Source organism: Pongo abelii, chromosome 15 (genome assembly GCF_028885655.2).
Source record: "Pongo abelii isolate AG06213 chromosome 15, NHGRI_mPonAbe1-v2.0_pri, whole genome shotgun sequence".
Taxonomy (NCBI): Eukaryota; Metazoa; Chordata; class Mammalia; order Primates; family Hominidae; genus Pongo; species Pongo abelii.
This window is the reverse complement of record NC_072000.2, coordinates 81,965,634-81,983,608: the sequence shown is the minus strand read 5'-3', so window position 1 is coordinate 81,983,608 and position 17,975 is coordinate 81,965,634. Positions and strand designations below refer to the sequence as shown.

The window sequence follows — 17,975 nt, the reverse complement described above, 5'->3', positions numbered from 1 at the left end:
AGGAAATCAGTATATCAAATCAAAAAGGGATATCTGCACTTCCATGTTTATTGCAGTGCTCTTTACAATTACCAATCTACGGAATCAAGTTGTGTCCAGTGGGGGAATGGATAAAGAAAATGTGGTCTATATACACAATGGGATATTACTCAGCCATAAAAAAGAATGAAATCATGTAATTTGCAACAATACGGATGGAACTGAAGGTTATTAAGTGAATAAGCCTGGCACAGAAAAACGAATACTGAATCTTCCCACTTGTATGTGGGAGCTAAAAAAGTTGGTCTCAAGGAAGCAGAGAGTAGAATGGTGGTTACCAGTGGTTGGGAAGGATGTTCGGACAGGGAATGAAGAGAGATTGGTTGATGGTACAGAAATACAGTTAGAAAGAGTAAGTTCTAATGTTCCTAGTACAGTGGGGTGAATAGTTAATGATAATTTATTGTATATTGCAAAATAGCTAGAAGAGAAGAATCATGATAATTTATTGTATATTGCAAAATAGCTAGAAGATTTAGAATGTTCCCAACACAAAGAAACAAATGTTTGAGGTGATGGATATCCTAATTACCCTGATTTGTTTATTACACATTTTGTTCATGTATCAAATATATATACCCCATAAATATGTATAATTATTATATATCAAAAATAAATTTTAAAAGTAATTAACATTGATAAATTTGCTTTATCACATATTTGCCCATCTTTCTATCCATGTATCTGTCCGATTTACTGCATTGCATTTCAAAGTAAGTTGAAGACAGCAGTATATTTTACCCTTAAATATTTTAGCTGCATGCTTGATTCTAGAATTCACATTCAAAAATTAAACTAATATCATTTATTAGACTTAAATTAATTGCAAGTAAGGTTTAAAAGGCTGAGTGTGACTACAAAGAAGTTTGGAATTTTCTGTCTAAGGTTAAAAAATATTCTCTTGTTCAGAATATTGGCTGGGCGCTGCGGATCACTTGAGGTCAGGAGTTTGAGACTAGCTTGGTGAAACTCCATCTCTACTAAAAATAAAAAATTAGCCCAGCATGGTAGTGCACGCCTGTAATCCCAGCTACTTGGGAGGCTGAGGCAGGACAATCGCTTGAACCCGGGAGGCGGAGGTTGCGGTGAGCTGAGATCGCGCCACTGCATTCCAGCCTGGGCAACAAGAGCGAAACTCCGTCTCAGAACAAACAAAATACTAATGGGACTGAGTGCAGTGGCTCACACCTGTGACTCCAGCACTTTGGGAGGCCTAGGTGGGAAGATCACTAGAGCCTGGAGTTTGAGACCAGCCTCGACAACATAGTGGGACCCCATCTTTACAAAAAATTAAAAAATTAGCCAGGCATGGTGGCACACACCTGTGGTCCCAGGTACTCGGGAGGATGAGGCAGGAGGATCACTTGAATCCAGGAGGTAGTGGCTGCAGTGAACCATGTTCATGCTACTGCACTCCAGCCTGGGTGACAGAGTGAGACCCTGTCTCTTTTTAAAAAATTATATATATACACACATGTGTACACATATGCACACATATAATACATGTTACAGTGAAGTACTTTTCAACTGTTCACACAGAGGATGGGGAGGCACGTGAGAGGGATGAAATCCGGCATGACAGGCGAAAAGAGAGACAGCATGACCGGAATCTTTCCAGGGCAGCTCCTGATAAGAGGTAGGTGTTATTTAAGATATGTACCAATCATGGCGGCTGGGCGCAGTGGTTCACCCCTGTAATCCCAGCACTTTGGGAGGCCGATGCGGGCGGATCACGAGGTCAGGAGATCGAGACCATCCTGGCTAACACGGTGAAACCCCGTGTCTACTAAAAGTACAAAACATAGCCGGGCATGGTCGTGGCAGGCGCCTGTAGTCCCAGCTACTTGGGAGGCTGAGGAAGGAGAATGGCGTGAACCCGGGAGGCGGAGCTTGCAGTGAGCCGAGATCGCGCCACTGCACTCCATCCTGGGCGACAGAGCGAGACTCCATCTCACAAAAAAAAAAAAAAAAGATATGTACCAATCATGAAGAGTGGCCTTTTTGTACCTTTTAGAGCAGAGTTTTAGTCCACTAAGATCAGTTTTGCTTCTCTCCCTTTCTTCTTTAGTTTGATAACTTAATAAATTAGCACTTAATTTTCTTGTACTTAACTACTTTGTCTTAGCTCTAGTTGACTGTCTTTGGAATTAATCTTTTTTTCCATCACTTATTCAGAATTGAGAATGATGGGAATATAGAAAATGGAATTGAGATCAGATTTTTGAAAAGGATGTAGCAGTAAATTTGGACTGTTATAGTCCGTTCTTTTCCTACCTTAAATGGTGAGATAAATGGATTATGTGCCTCTTTAGACAGGAAATAAGCTTTCATGCTTTTATTGAGATCATTTTATATGCATAGTACTTTATCTAGTACAATTGAAGAGAAGAGCAGTTTTGAAAGAAGTAGAAAATCAGCTCATTTTTAGGAGTAGTTTAACTTACAGTTCAGAAAGACAGAGCTATCCATAAAATAATTTGAGAAAATTTGCAAAGCACTCTTAGTAAGTATAAACGTATAGAACAAACTAAATATATATATGAGGGCATAGAGTAAAGTAGGAATTGGGGAAGTTTATGGCTCACCAAAGGCTGAGGACTAAAAGTTCTGAAAAGTAGAGGAAATGCTGCAATACAAAGGTGGAATTCTGAGTGAGGGTTAAATGCAAATATAAAATATTTTCTTCCCAAATGAACAGTTTTCTGTGCTCGGATCATCCCATGAACCTAATACATTTTTCAAGTCATATTTTAAACACAAAAAAAGAGGCCGGGCACAGTGGCTCACATCTGTAATCCCAGCACTTTGGCAGGCCAAAGCGCATGAATCACTTGAGATCAGTAGTTCAAGACCAGCCTGGCCAACATGGTGAAACCCTCATCTCTACTAAAAATACAAAAATTAGCTGGGTGTGGTGGCACATGCCTGTAGTCCCAGCTACTCAAGAGGCCGAAGTGGGAGAATCACTTGAACCCTGGAGGCGGAGGTTTCAGGAAGCCAAGATCGTGCCACCGCATTCCAGCCTGGGCGACAGAGTGAGACTCCGTCTCATAAAAAATAAAAAATAAAAATAAATAAATAAGCATGAAAAAGATTCCTGCTGGTATTAATTGGCATATTTCATCTCCCTGGATAAATGATGTCATGGAGAAGTAAAGACTCTTACTCTTGAGAGTTGAGGGTAAAGTACATGTAGAAGGAGGAGCAAAGTGTGAAAGTGTTTAATGACAGTCTTGGTTAGTAATTCCTAAGTTGTAAAAGTTACAATGGCTCTGTGGATAAATTGGGCCCTCAAAACGGTTTAAGTGGCTATCAGAATTGACAACATAGAAAAGCTGTAAAATTGTAACTGGATGAAAATCAAATAGCCTATAGAAATCATTTTGTGACCTGAGTTTTTAGTAAAACAAGTAATGACAGTTACCATGGTTTCATTGGGATGTAGATTGCATATATAACGCAACAGCCAGGAAACCAAATTAATCTGAATGTCAAAAATCACACTAATTCAGTCATTGACATGTTTTCCTCAAAATTCTAGTGGGATAAAATTACTAAATGTGGTTAGATAAAAGAGCTGTTTCTAGCTGATTTAAAATGATTCGTGTGCTACATCTAAATTGTATCCACTTCCCCAACCCCCAAACCATCATATAATGATAGTAAATATAGACCATAGCAATTTTATATCTCAGCATGGTTGTAAGGTGATTGCTTATATTAAAGAATTCCATGTCAACGAATCTGTTAGATGTTCTTTTGGGCTAACAGGACGTCCTAATTGTAAAACTCTCCCTCTAATCTGAAATGCTTTATAAGGGCTGCCAGCTTGATTATGTATCATCAAGGAATATATATATGTTCACAAGATTTGAATGTGACATATTCACATCCTTTGCTGCTGAGATTGGTTGTATTTCTATTGAACATATTCAGCTTGTCTATAAAGAGTTTTCAGTTAGTGATGTCGTATTTCAAAATAGGTCGAAACTTCAGAGAAATGAAAATCGGGATATCAGTGAAGTCATTGCTCTCGGTGTTCCTAATCCTCGGACTTCCAATGAAGTTCAGTATGACCAAAGGCTCTTCAACCAATCCAAGGTACAAGTTTAGGAACAGCATATTGTGTGTGTTGATGTGAATACCTATCCTCAGGGAAACGAAAATTAACATACTTTACATTTGGATGTAAATGCCAGCATGATGACAAAAAAATTGGAAGTTGTATGTTGAAACTTGAGACAAGATCAAACAGTTCTGATTTTAACTTCTTATAGTGGGCTGAGATTTGAGACACTAAGAGAAGAAAGAAATTAGGTGATTAAAACTTGGTGTTTTGGTATGTCAACCTTTTGTTTCTAAAATAGAACCAGGGAGGGCAGGCACGGTGGCTTTTGCCTGTAATCCCAACACATTTAGAGGCCGAAGTGGGCAGATCACCTGAGGTCAGGAGTTCAAGACCAACCTGGCCAATATGGTGAAACACCATCTCTACTAAAAACAGGAAAACTAGCCAGGTGTGGTGGTGCACGCCTGTAATCCCCACTACTTGGGAGGCTGAGGTACGAGAATTGCTTCAGCTTATGGTGAGCCAAGATTGTGCCACTGCACTCTAGCCTGGGTGACTGAGACTCTATCTCAAAAAAATAAAATAGAGCCAGTGTCCTACAAAAGTGCCTCTTGGGTTTTTTTGTTGTTGTTGATTTTTGGATTTTTTTTTTTTAATGCTATAGAAATATGTCAATTTGGGATTCTTTTAAAAATGAAGCTGTAAAACAGGATTAAAGTACTAGGCTGGCTGTCAGGAAATCTGATTTCTAGTACCAATTGCCATTAGCTAACTAGGACACTTTAAGCCTGGGAAAACACGCAGGCATGCGCACGCACACACAAGAATACAGACGTGTAAGTTCTACTGGAAAGTAGAGTGGGAAACTTAATTATGACTTGGAGGTTTTAAGTAAGCTCTTCTAAGTGATAATTTATTAGGTGCATTTTATATTCTTGGCATTGTTCTAAGTCTTGTTATTATCTCAATTCTTACAAAAATCCTATGAAATAACACTGTTATCTCTTATGTTATAGATGAGGAAATTGAAACACAGGTTTAGCTTGTGACTGATGGAATTAAGATTCAAACTGGGTGTCTTGATTTCAAAGTTTTTTTTTTTTTTTGATATGGAGTCCCACTCTGTCGCCCAGGCTGGAGTGCAGTGGTGCCATCTCGGCTTACTGCAACCTCCACCTCCTAGGTTCAAGGGATTCTCCTGCCTCAGCCTCCTGAGTAGCTGGGATTATCACAGGGCATGTGCCACCATGCCCGGCTAATTTTTGTATCCTTAGTAGAGACAGGGTTTCATCACATTGGGTCAAGTGGGTCTCGAACTCCTGACCTCGTGATCCTCCTGCCTTGGCCTCCCAAAGTGCTGGGATTACAGGCGTGAGCCACTGTGCCCAGCCAATTTCAAAGCTTTCTTAACTACTATGCAATGGCAACTTACCAGCTGAGCAAAGGGATCTAGGGGTGAAGTTTCACATAAGTAAATATTTTCAAGATAATCACCTGTTAGAAGCTTAAGCTTAAAACATTTAAAAATTGTGATGAAAATATTTCTGGCTGGCACTGTGGCTCACGCCTGTAATCCTAGCACTTTGTGAGACCTAGGCAGGCAGATTGCTTGAACCCAGTTTAAGACCGGCCTGGGCAATATGGCAAAACCCTGTCTACAAAAAATTAGCTGGACATGGTGGCACACACCTGTACTCCCAGCTACTTGGGAGGCTGAGGTGGGAGAAACACCTGAGCACAGGGAGGTCACAGCTCCAGTGAGCTATGTAGCACTTTGTGAGACCAAGGCAGGCGATCACCTGAGGTCAGGGGTTCAAGACCAGCCTGGCCAATGTGGTGAAACTCTGTCTCTACTAAAAATACAAAAATTAACTGGGTGTGGTGGCACATGCCTGTAATCCCAGCTACCTGGGAGGCTGAGGCAGGAGAATCGCTGGAACTGGGAGGCGGTGGCTGCAGTGAGCCAAGATCACACCACTGCACTCCAGCCTGGGTGACAGAGCGAGACTCTGTCTGGAAGAAAGAAAAAAAAAAAAAAAAAAGAATCCAAAGTTGTTTTGAACAGCTTATGTGCTACCAGTTTTTTAATGAAGACTTTTTAATTTGCAATTCAGATTGTTGAAAAGGTGAGCTGTACATTAGCAAGGGTTTACTGTAAACGTTACGATTCAGCTTTTGATAAACAAATGTTTACACTTTCATTTAATGTCATTCATTTTTCCACAGGGTATGGACAGTGGCTTTGCAGGTGGAGAAGATGAAATTTATAATGTTTATGATCAAGCCTGGAGAGGTGGTAAAGATATGGCCCAGAGTATTTATAGGCCCAGTAAAAATCTGGACAAGGACATGTATGGTGATGACCTAGAAGCCAGAATAAAGACCAACAGGTGCCAAGCCATACAACTCAATTTCAGTGTTTACACTGGTGAAAGCAAAGTAGTTCATAGTTTTTTCTCTTTTTCCTTAGATTTGTTCCCGACAAGGAGTTTTCTGGTTCAGACCGTAGACAGAGAGGCCGAGAAGGACCAGTTCAGTTTGAGGAAGATCCTTTTGGTTTGGACAAGTTTTTGGAAGAAGCCAAACAGCATGGTGGCTCTAAAAGACCCTCAGATAGCAGCCGCCCCAAGGAACATGAGCATGAAGGCAAGAAGAGGAGGAAGGAATAGGCACAGGTCTCTTCAAAGTGAATGAACTCTTACCCATAACCCTAATGATACAAGTCATATGGGGGAACACTTTGTAAATGGTCAGGATAAAAACCAAATCTGGGTGCCAGATCCCAGCACTACTTTTTATTACTGGAGAATGGGGGGGATAGAAAATTCTACTTTGAATTATTTAGTTTTTTTTAAAGAGTGGGTTGTGTTTGTGCTTCTCCCACCTTTCAGCATTTATAGAACATGCTGCCCCACATACAAAGTCAAGACCACTTCCTTTTGTGTGACACTAGTAGTTTGGGGTTAATATTTTGTGTAAGAACAGCTGCATATGAGTAAAGTTACCCCAACCACAGTGAGGAGGAAGATGTTCACATACTGGAACTGTCCTGCCAAATAAATTTTGCCCCTATTGTGCTCTGTTTTAATTTGGAGTGGGCAAAGTAACCTCTTGCTTGGTGCAACTATTTGTTTCAAATAAAAACATTTAGACAAAATTCTCAGTTATGTTAACTTTATTAATAGGCTGCAGTCTCAAAGATCTTTCTTTTCATCATCAGATGTTTGCAAAAGTTTTGGCCTTTGAGTGCAAACCTGGACCTGAAAAAAATAAGCACTGTAAGGAAGGAAAGGCAATGTCTGCAAAAACATTCAAACTGAAAATCACTTTATTAGGGAGTCAGTATGAATAACCCAGGCAGTTTTTATTTGTCCCTTGTTCTTTTGTTTTCTCCTCAAATTCCTTTTACCATCTTTGTTGATATTATGACTCCCTAACCCTCAATTAAAAATTGTAAATCAGGCCGGGGCAGTGGCTCAGGCCTGTAATCCCAGCATTTTGGCAGGCTGAGGCAAGAGGATTGCTTGAGGCCAGGAGTTCAAGGCCACCCTGCAACATAGCAAGGCCCTATCTCATTAAAAATAAATTTAAAAATAAAATAGTAAATCAGTTTGGCCCAAGATCACATGGTGGGTAAGCCAAGATTTCAGCCCCAGCTTGCCTGACGTGAAAAGCAGACTGCTGGCCGGGCGCTGTGGCTCACGCCTGTAATCCCAGCACTTTGGGAGGCCGAGGCGGGCGGATCACCTGAGGTCAGGAGTTCGAGACTAGCCTGACCAACATGGTGAAACCCAATGTCTACTAAAAATACAAAAAAAATTATCCGTGCCTGGTGGCGCATGCCTGTAACCCCAGCTACTCGGGAGGTTGAGGCAGGAGAATCGCTTGAACCCAGGAGGCGGAAGTTGCAGTGATCCAAGATCGCACCATTGCACTCTAGCCTGGGCAACAAGAGCGAGACTGTCTCAAAAAGAAAAGTAGACTTATGTCCACTGTGTTACATATCTTGCTACCCATTAAAGGGTCATCTTGTACTTTCCTGGACCTTTTAAAACTGGGCACTCTACCACCCCGCCCCCCCCGCCCTTTTTTTTTTGAGATGGAGTTTCGCTCTTGTTGCCCAGGCTGGAGTGCAATGGCGTGATTTTAGCTCACTGCAACTTCTGTCTCCTGGGTTCTCCTGCCTCAGTCTCCTGAGTAGCTGGGACCACAGGCATGTGCCACCACGCCCATCTAAATTTTTTGTATTTTTAGTAGAGACGGGGTTTCTCCATGTTGGTCAGGCTGGTCTCAAACTCCCGACCTCTGGTGATCCCCCCGCCTCGGCCTCCCAAAGTGCTGGGATTACAGGCATGAACCACCGTGCCTGGCCTACCACCCCACCATTCTTAACAAGCATTAAGGCAACTTCAGTTACAAATCTCTCCAAGTCCCCATCATTCCACATTTATGATCTATTTAATTGATACATAATTAAATAGTACCTACATGTATATCATATATGAATCTGGCATAGAAATTTACCTTTACTCCATCTATAATATGATTTTCCCGTTGTAGGGCATTCTGAAGTCCTTCTTCTGAAGAAAACTGAATCCAAGCCAAACCTCTGTGAAAGCCAGTCTCCTTGTCCTAAAAATTCAAAATATAGGAAAAGATTAATCATGAACTTGAGAAAGTTTCCATGAGCTCCAAATCAAACTACCAACTTTTTCATCTGCCAAAAATCAGACTTTTTTATTTTATTTTTTTTAGGCAGGGTCTTGCTCTGTCACCCAGGCTGGAGTGCAGTGGTATGAACCCAACTCACTGCAGCCTCAATTTCCTGGGTTCAAGCAATCCTTCCACCTCAGCCTCTTCAGTAGCTGGGATCACAGGTACATACCACCATATCTGCCTCATTTTTTATATTTTTTGCAAAGATGGGGTCTTGCCATCTTACCCAGGCCGGTCTCAAACTCCTGGGCTCAAGCAATCTTCCCATCTGGGCCTCCCAAAGTGCTGGAATTACAGGCGTAAGCCACCATGCCCAGCCAAAAATTGGATCACAGACATTTGTAAGTGTCAGTAACCTTGCTTTACACCCTTCCTGATTACCCAAGGCTAAATCCCTGTGTTGTTAAACTTCCTGTCTTCCTTGCTGCCATTAGAGAAGATACGGGTCATGAGCTTTCTCTGTGTCATTCTAGATGCAAACCATACTAACAGTAATAGCTAAGGGAAATTTTGATCAGTACTCTTGTTCTAAGCCTCATTTCTAGAAACTAGAAAATTAAGCCTCAAAGCCTTGTTGCACTCATTTCTGAATCCAGTCACCCTCACCACCACCACGACTATCATCACGTGTTCCTAATGAAAAACAAGAAAAGATAATATTTAGCCCTTACTCAACCTAGTTACAGACTTCTGGTTAATTTAAACAATTTTGCTACTTTCCCTTGTGCAAAAGTTTCAACCTATACATCACATAAACAGATTCTAGAGTGCTTGGATGTACCCTGCTCCTCCAGCCCTTCAACAGAAAACAGATATTAAGATGTCTAGTCCCTGTAGATGACAAACTGGTCCTCATTAGTCTCATTCAAGTTATGCTGTGCTTTGCCAAAAAAAAATCTTACAATTGCTCCTCTACTTCAAGGATAACTTTATAAGGATTAACCTAGAATACAGGGAAAGTTTCTGGTGATGTCCCAATGATCCATTCATTGTAGATAAGACAATTTCTAAAGCATTCCTTTATTATCATGTGACCACTTCCACAGTCAAAGGCATTAAGAAATTTGTTTATATTAAAACATAGGCCAGGTGCAGTGGCTCAATCCCAGCACTTTGGGGGGCTGAGGTGGGTGGATGGCTTGAGGTCAGGAGTTCGAGACCAGCCTGGCCAACATGGTGAAACTCCATCTCTACTAAAAATACAAAAAAATACAAAAATTAGCTGGGTGTGGTGGCACATGCCTGTAGTCCCAGCTATCTGGGTGACAAGGAAGGGGGATCACTTGAACCCGGGAGGCAGAGATTGCAGTGAGCTGAGATCACACCTCTGCACTCCAGCCTGGGCGACAGAGCAAGGCTGTCTCAAAAAAAATAACTCAGTCCAGGTGTGGTGGCTCTTGCCTGTAATCACACCACTTTGGGAGCTGAGGTGAGTAGATTGCTTGAGTCCAGGAGTTCAAGACCAGCCTGGGCAATATGGTGAAGCCCCATTTCTACAAGGAGTACAAAAAATTAGTCAGGTGTGGTGGCACACGACTAGTCCCAGCTACTCAGAAGGCAGAGGCAAAAGGATCCCTTGAACCCAGGAGGTCAAGGCTGCAGTGAACCTGATTGTGCCACTGCACTCCAGCCGGAGTGAGAGTGAGATCCTGTCTCAAAAAAAGGAACCAGGATTTCCAACTGGAGTACAATGAATGGAACAAAAAATTATTTTTTTTGCCATATTTTATTTTGTTTTACCAACATCAAAGCCTTCTTTTATTTAAATCTAAGATCTATTCTTTGCAGGTCCTATTTTATTTATGGACCAATAAAAATCTATTCTTTTTTTTTGCAAGGAACTTTTTATTTAAATGCTCTTGAAAAAATTGAAGTTTTCATACTTACAGAAAATATTTCATGTCCATAATACATGTGCCCAATTTTTCTATTCAACTATATAAAATTCCATTGCATCAGTGACTTAATATCTAATCAATCCCAGTGATGAACATTTAGGTTTTTTCTTCTTACTTGACATTAAGTAATGCTGCTTTGGAATATTCTTGACCACCCATTTCTGTAGGATAAATTCTTAGAAAAGTAACTGCTAGATCAAAGCAAATATAAATTCTTAACTTTGGTATTTTGCCAGCTACACAACAGAACTGAAGGTACCAGTTGAACTTCTCAACAACTCGAGTGCCAGATTCCCTACACCTTCACTGGCACTATATATAACTAATCTGTTGGTCTTTGGGAGTCAAGTAACATTAAACCAAGAATTAAGAATTTAAGTTCCTTTATGTTGTTATTTTACCACAGCCCTTACAGTGCTGCAAGGAAAAAAGGGTCTCAGTGAAGTGTGTGTAAACTCTATGTACTCACATCACACCCTAAAAAAGCCCACAAAAATACAGCCCAGGATAAATTTATAGGCTGATTTCTAGACCCTCACAAGAAAGCAAAGGAAATGTAATTAATATAAAAATACTGTTTTATTAGTTATAAATCTAAAAAAGAAAATGGTACTCAATGAAGATAAAATTTACAATATCCTCTGCCAATTATTAGAAATCTCAAGTCCTTATTAGAATACTGCAGTAGGCAGAATTCTAAGATGGGCCCCATGATCTCCATGCATTCCCCATGTTATACCCTATATAATCTCCTCCCCTTGGGTGTAGAAGAAACCTGACTTGCTTCTAACCAAAAGAATACAGCGAAAGTAATGGGATGTCACTCCTGTGATTACGTTCTATATAAGATGCCATCTTAAGCAGACTGGAGAAGCCCTTGCTGGCTTTAAAGAAGCAAGCTGCCATATTGTAAGACAGCCTACAAATAAACCAGGTAACAAGGAACTGCAGGGAGTTCCTAGGTGAGAGCAGCTCCCAACTCACAGCCAAAGGACAGCAAGAAAACAGACCTCAGTCCTACAGTTAAAGATAAGTTCTGGCCGGGCGTGGAGGCTCACACCTGTAATCCCAGCATTTTGGGAAGCCCAGGTGGGCAGGTCACTTGAGGTCAGGAGTTCGAGACCAGCCTGGCCAATATAGCGAAACTCCATCTCTACTAAAAATACAAAAAATTAGCCGGGTGTAGTGGTGGCCACCTGTAGTCCCAGCTACTCAGGAGGCTGAGGCAGGAGAATGGCGTGAACCCAGGAGGCGGAGCGTGTGGTGAGCCGAGATCGCGCCACTGCACTCCAGCCTGGGCGACACAGAGAGACTCTATCTCAAAAAAAAAAAAAAAAAAAAAAAAAAAAAATTAGCCGGTCGTGGTGGCAGGCGCCTGTAGTCCCAGCTACTCAGGAGGCTGAGGCAGGAGAATGGCTTGAACCCAGGAGGCAGAGGTTGCAGTAAGCTGAGATTGCACCACGGCACTCCAGCTTAGGCAAGAGAGCAAGACTCCATCTCAAAAAAAAAAAAAAGAAAAAAAAGGAATTTTGCCAACCACATGAGGGAGCTTGCAAGTCACTTTTTTGCCAGTTGACCCTTTGATGAGACACACCACAGCCCCAGCTGACACCTGGAATATATAGCTACGTAAGACCCTAAGGAGAGGACCCAGCTAAACTGTGCTCAGCTGTGAGATATGTGTTTTGAGCCATTATGCTTGTGGTATTTTGTTATACAACAATAAAAAAACTAACACAAATACCTATGATAAAGCTTTTTCACTTTTTAATCAGTATCATTCAAAATGTAATCAATAAAGACTGTAGGCCGGGCACGGTGGCTCACGCCTGTAATCCCAGCACTTTGGAAGGCCAATGCAGGAGGATTGCTTGAAGCCAGGAGTTCAAGATCAGCCTGGGCAACATGGCAAGACCCCCATCTCCACAAAAATAAGCCAGCACAGTGGCTCACACCTGTAATCTCAACATTTTGGGAGGCCGAGGTGTGTGGATAGCTTGAGCCCAGGAGTTTGACAAGACCAGCATAAGCAACATGGCGAAACCCCATCTCTACAAAAAACACAGAAATTACGCAGGTGTGGTGGCGCATGCCTGTAGTCCCAGCTACTCAGGAGGCTGAGGTGGGAGGATCACCTAAGCCTGGGAGGCAGAGGTTGCAGTGAGCCATGATTGCATCACTGCACTCCACCTGGGGTGACAGAGCAAGACCCTGTCTCTTAAAAAAAAGAAAATGAAAATTAAAAAAATTTTCCAGTCTGGGCAGTATGGCGAAACTCTGTCTCCACTAAAAAAATACCAAAAAAGTTAGCTGGCCATGGTGGCACATGTCTGTAGTCCCAGCTACTCAGGAGGCCGAGGTAGGAAGATCAATTAAGCCTGGGAGGCAGAGGCTGCAGTGAGATGGGGCCACTGCACCCCTGCAGGGGGATAGAGCGAGACCCTGTTGCAACATAGATAAGAATTTTTTAAAACACTTTAAGCTTTTTTTCAACGATTTTTGTGAGTGTATAGTAGGTGTATATATTTATGGAGTACATGAGATGTTTTGATATAGGCATGCAATGTAAATTAAGCACATCATGGAGCATGGGGTATCTATCCCCTCAAGCATTTATCCTTTGACTTATGGGGTATCCATCCCCTCAGGCATTTATCCTTTGAGTTACAAATAATCCAATTACACTCTTGAGTTATTTTAAAATGTACAATTATTATTGACCATAGTCACCCAGTTGTACTATCAAATAGGTCTTATTCACTCTATTTTTTTATACCCATTAGCCATCCCCACCTCCCACCTACTTTTCCTTAATACTTACAAAAGGTAACATGCACCTTCTGACATGGCCGAACTGTGCAAAGTGTTCTTTCAGCTGACCTGTGTGGCAGAAGAAAACATTAAAAGTAGTTACTATATTTTGGATTATCTTAGACTGTAGAAAGAAACTAGAAGTGGTCCCAGGGTCACCAGATTGCTTGTGGACAGGAACTACTTTGCATTTCCTTAAAGGCTTAAGATTTAGGAAGCAGCTATGGTACTGACTATAAAGCCATAATGTACCAGACTTGGTGGTGAGGAGGGGAGATGGACAGAGAAGTTGTTGAGTCGGCTGCAGTCTCCATCCTCAGCAAATATCGAGTGTTTTCATATCAGTTACTGTGCTATGTGGACTATGATCCCTGTGAGCAGATCACAATGAAGAAAAAGACAAATTACAATCCAGTGTGTTTCCCGGTATACTGAAGATTTCCAAATAAAATCCCAACTTACTGGTCTTTCACAATTTAGTAAAATGAGTTGACTTCACCTACCCTTCCTGCCTTATTTCCCACTGCTGGCCCCTAGTTACTCTCTAGTACAACTAATTGAATTATCTGTATCTGTCCTGCGGATTACCCTCTTTGCATATGTTGTTCTCTCCCCTCCATACGTTGATAATCCTATCTCCCCCTGGCTAACTTGTAACTATAACTATCCTTCAAGACCCAAACCAAATACATCCACTGAGTATTACTTTATTGGGCTCCTATCACAATACAAGACAATGTACCAGCCCTGTGAGACTTCAAAGATTTAGAGTATATAATCTTAAAGACTAAAAACTACACGATCTGTTTCTCTTCTGAACTACAGTGCTTGTACTTCACTGATTTTATAATATTTAGTTCTCCTAGTTCACCAAAACCTCACTGGTTCAACAATTGCCTATATTTGTTCTAAGTCTCTTCATCCCCACCACTAACTGTAAGCTCCCTCAGCATATAAACCACTATGTTTACAGTGACCAATAAACAGCAGGGCCTCAATATTGGCTAAATGAATAAGTAGAAGTCCACTAATCCTTCCAACAATCCACAGAGACTAAATTTTGAAGGGCTCTAGTGGTTAAGTCAAACCAACTGGCAAGATCAAGGTCTCACAGAATATGATACTGGAGAACAAAATAATGTTAAACATATGTTTTATACCAGATAATTAAAGTCCTAGAAGACACTGATTTCAAAACAAACCAGCTCTGGAAGGTAACCCTCTTCCTAAATTGCCTAAAATGGTGAAGGAAAAACAGCTGCAAGCACCAAGAACAATGCCTACCACAGAATAGATACTCAAATAAATATTTGCTGAATCAATGGAACAACCAAGAGAAACTGTTTCAAAGTTGTACATAATGCTGACTCTTTTTAAGGGTTTTAAACTAGCCCTTTATTGTCTGGAAACTTGCATCCGCAAGATGCTAATTAACTCCTCAGCCTTTCCATTAAGTTTCACAGGGACTACGGGAGACTTTACTGGGCTTGGTCTTCACCAACCACATGTTTAAAAGATGGGGCACAAACCAACCTATTTCCCATTCTACTACTCACATCTGAGCCACAAAAAACTAAGAAGAAACTAAATCTTGCTCCATTTTGTTTCCAGGGGCTGACCTGAAACATGAATATCTACAAAAAGAGTGACCACTCTTTGTTGGTAAGCAAATATAAAAACCTCATCTCAAAACTACAGCTGACAAAAATTGAAGGTGGTGAAAGATTTCAGAACTAATTATTCCAATCTTTATCTGTAGACTAGGCCTCTCCCATAAGTTTCAATTTTAGTTATCGTGAAAATAACTATCATTTCCTGAGTACTTACACTGTATCTAACACAAGTCTAAGAAGTTTGCATATAAACTCAATCCTCTCAACAATCCTATGAGTTGGGTATTATTGACTCCATTTTATCGACGAGTAAACTGGGGCCCAGTTGTGAGCCCTTTTCCCATACTAACTTCAGTTATTCAAGTGATACAACGATTAAATGGCCAAGTTGGAATTCTAACCCCAACGGTCTAGCTTCGGAGTCCACTTCTCAGCCACAATGATATACAACCTTTGTCCAATTGCCTGACGGAAACCTCACAAGTTTCTCAAAGTCAACACATTCAAACTTTACTCATCTTCTCTTGGCCTGCTCCTAACTTCTAAACAAGCAATTCACCAATGCTAAAAACCCAGAAATCATTCCTCCCTTTCCTTTATTCCGTACACTTCTCCCACTTAAGCCATCACGAAACGGCATCTAATTTGCTTTTAAAACATTAATGCATCTGACCACCATCCTTCTACCATCGCCCTAATTCAGGTCCTCACGTTTTAAGTAAATTAATGAAACTGCCTTTTAGCTCCTCTGCACGCCTACAATCTTGCCACCTTGAATCCATCCTCCACACTACAGTCAAAATTATCCCTTCTAAATTGTAAATCTTGGTTACCAAGTAATAAATCTTTACACCAAATCACTCCTAAAGGCAAGAGCCGGTGCATTTGTGACCCCAAAAGCTCAAGGGACATCCCTGAACGGTTAACTGTAAACAAAATTTCTTTCTGCTCACTTGCACGCTCAGGAGCAGTCTCCTAATTCAGCCACCACGCTAACTGAAGTCCCCTGCAAAAAGCAGAAGCTTTGAGGATCACTTGGACCTAAAAATTCCACTACTCCCACATCTCCATCACTCACTCGACGCCACAGTCCAAGGAATTCTTCTCACAAAAGCAACCGGCTGATTGATATTTTTACGCAGAGCCGCAGCACCTCTCGCTGCTGAGGCCGCCATCTTCAGACTAAAGCACCTTCTCGAGCTGAGGACGCAGCCCCGGAAAAACTTTCCGGATCCGGAACACGAGAGAATCTGCTTCCGGATCAGAGGGTAGAGGCCGCGAGATGGGGAAGATGGCAGCGGCCGTGGGCTCTGTGGCGACTCTGGCGACTGAGCCCGGGGAGGACGCCTTTCGGAAACTTTTCCGCTTCTACCGTCAGAGCCGGCCCGGAACGGCAGACCTGGAAGGGGTCATCGACTTCTCGGCGGCCCACGCAGCCCGTGGCACGGGTCCTGGTGCCCAAAAGGTACAGAGAGAGGAGCGGCGCGCGTCTCTTTATCGCTTTGCCCCGCGTCTTGGAGGGAGTTCCGTGTCTTCTTCGCCTCTTTTCACCTCCAGACCGATTGTTATTGAACGATTCCTGCCCTCCTTTGGCTGCAGAGTCGAACTCCCCACTAACCGTCACACTAGAAATAAAGCGTTAAGATGCCTGTTTCTTTAGGCGGCCATTCCTGGCGGCGGGGGGGGGGGGGCTCAGTCAAAAGAGCCTGGGAATCCGTGTTTATTTCTTACTGTAACTGTCTCCTCACATTTCTGTTTGGGTTTTTGTAAAACCCCATAGAATGTCTTTGTAGACGGTAGGGTAGACTTCTGCAGCTTGAAAAAACCACTCCCGAGGAATCCTAGAACTGACAGGGATCCGGCGCTGTTTGTTAAGCCGCTGTGCGTAAAACTAGTCCCTGTCTTCTCCTCTGGGCTTTTTAGAAGGAGGTCATTGAAGGAGTCTGAGAATCCCTCCATGTTGAAAATAAATGGCAAACAAGTATATATGGAATACAGGCACCGTTCTTTCTCTCTACTTTTCCCCATGGAGATTAAGAAGGGGAACACAGGCCGGGAGCGGTGGCTCAAGCCTGTAATCCCGGCACTTTGGAGGCCGAGGCGGGTGGATCGCTTGAACCCAGGGGTTCGAGACCAGCCTGGGCAACATGGCAAGACCCCCGTCTCCGCCAAAAATACAAAAAATTAGCCAGTCTCATAACCTGCTCTCAAGTAAATAGATTAAAAATATATATATTTTTTAAGGGAACATAACAGGCAAGAGGGAAAACGGGGAACCAAAACTGTAGTCCAATTTATATTTTCTTTCTTTGCAATCCACTTTAACGTTGAGTAAATGCAGTCCCTTAATTTGCTCTTGGTGTTGTCCACAGATGTCTAGATGAGGCATTCTTTCCAAGCTTCCTAACAGCTCTGATAAAATTGGGATGCTACAGTATTAAGTGTTAATGATTGCATACTTGAGCTCAGCTTTTCAGCACCTTCATTTGTTAGGAAAAAAAGTGGTCTTAGAGTTGTCAAAATACAGAAAGTCCACACCCCAAGAATAATATACTTTTTCTGCCCCTGAAATACTAAATTCATTTCTAAGTAATTAACAGAAGCAGAAGTTGTAGCGTCAGTTGGACATTTCATCCAGAAGAGGGCAAACAGGATTTTTTAGCTTTTACTTTTAGCAAACAGGATTCCCAGTGTCTCACTGAAACATTTTTTCTGTCTGTTTACAGCAGTCTCTTTTCATTCTCTTTTTTTTTTTTTCTCAGACGGAGTCTTGCTCTGTTCATAGGCTGAAGTACAGTGGCACAATCTCAGCTCACTGCAACCTCCACC

General features: G+C 41.9%; 3 protein-coding genes across 5 annotated transcripts in view; 2 read left to right on the top strand and 1 right to left on the bottom strand.

Annotated features, from left to right (window-relative positions):
- SNW1 (SNW domain containing 1) overlaps nucleotides 1-7,265 on the top strand; it is a 41,943-nt gene extending 34,678 nt beyond the window's left edge. Inside the window, 4 exon segments of one of the 3 annotated variants that reach the window (NM_001134049.1) lie at nucleotides 1,579-1,675; nucleotides 4,023-4,140; nucleotides 6,335-6,498; nucleotides 6,579-7,260. In NM_001134049.1, coding sequence (NP_001127521.1) covers nucleotides 1,579-1,675; nucleotides 4,023-4,140; nucleotides 6,335-6,498; nucleotides 6,579-6,777 — 578 coding nt within the window. In that variant the 3' untranslated portion in view covers nucleotides 6,778-7,260. 3 annotated transcript variants of the gene reach the window in all.
- SLIRP (SRA stem-loop interacting RNA binding protein) lies at nucleotides 7,266-16,415 on the bottom strand. Its single transcript, XM_002824989.6, has 4 exons — nucleotides 16,225-16,415; nucleotides 13,544-13,602; nucleotides 8,633-8,740; nucleotides 7,266-7,368 (listed from the first exon to the last, which is right to left on the bottom strand). The coding sequence occupies exons 1-4, from the start codon at nucleotides 16,319-16,321 to the stop codon at nucleotides 7,303-7,305; spliced, it is 330 nt and encodes a 109-aa protein (XP_002825035.1). The 5' UTR covers nucleotides 16,322-16,415; the 3' UTR covers nucleotides 7,266-7,302.
- The window catches only part of ALKBH1 (alkB homolog 1, histone H2A dioxygenase), a 33,753-nt gene continuing 32,193 nt past the window's right edge, over nucleotides 16,416-17,975 (top strand). Inside the window, exon 1 of the mRNA XM_002824988.6 lies at nucleotides 16,416-16,611. Coding sequence (XP_002825034.1) covers nucleotides 16,429-16,611 — 183 coding nt within the window. The 5' untranslated portion in view covers nucleotides 16,416-16,428. The remainder of the gene's footprint in view (nucleotides 16,612-17,975) is intronic.

Excerpts from the sequence above, each read along its gene's own strand:
- SLIRP (XM_002824989.6), bottom strand. The coding sequence starts at position 16,321 with ATGGCGGCCTCAGCAGCGAGAGGTGCTGCGGCTCTGCGTAAAAATATC. Across the intron at positions 8,741-13,543 it reads GAAGGTGCATGTTACCTTTT|GACAAGGAGACTGGCTTTCA; the intron begins GTAAGTATTAAG and ends TTGAATTTTTAG. Across the intron at positions 7,369-8,632 it reads ATATTATAGATGGAGTAAAG|GTCCAGGTTTGCACTCAAAG; the intron begins GTAAATTTCTAT and ends TATTTTTTTCAG.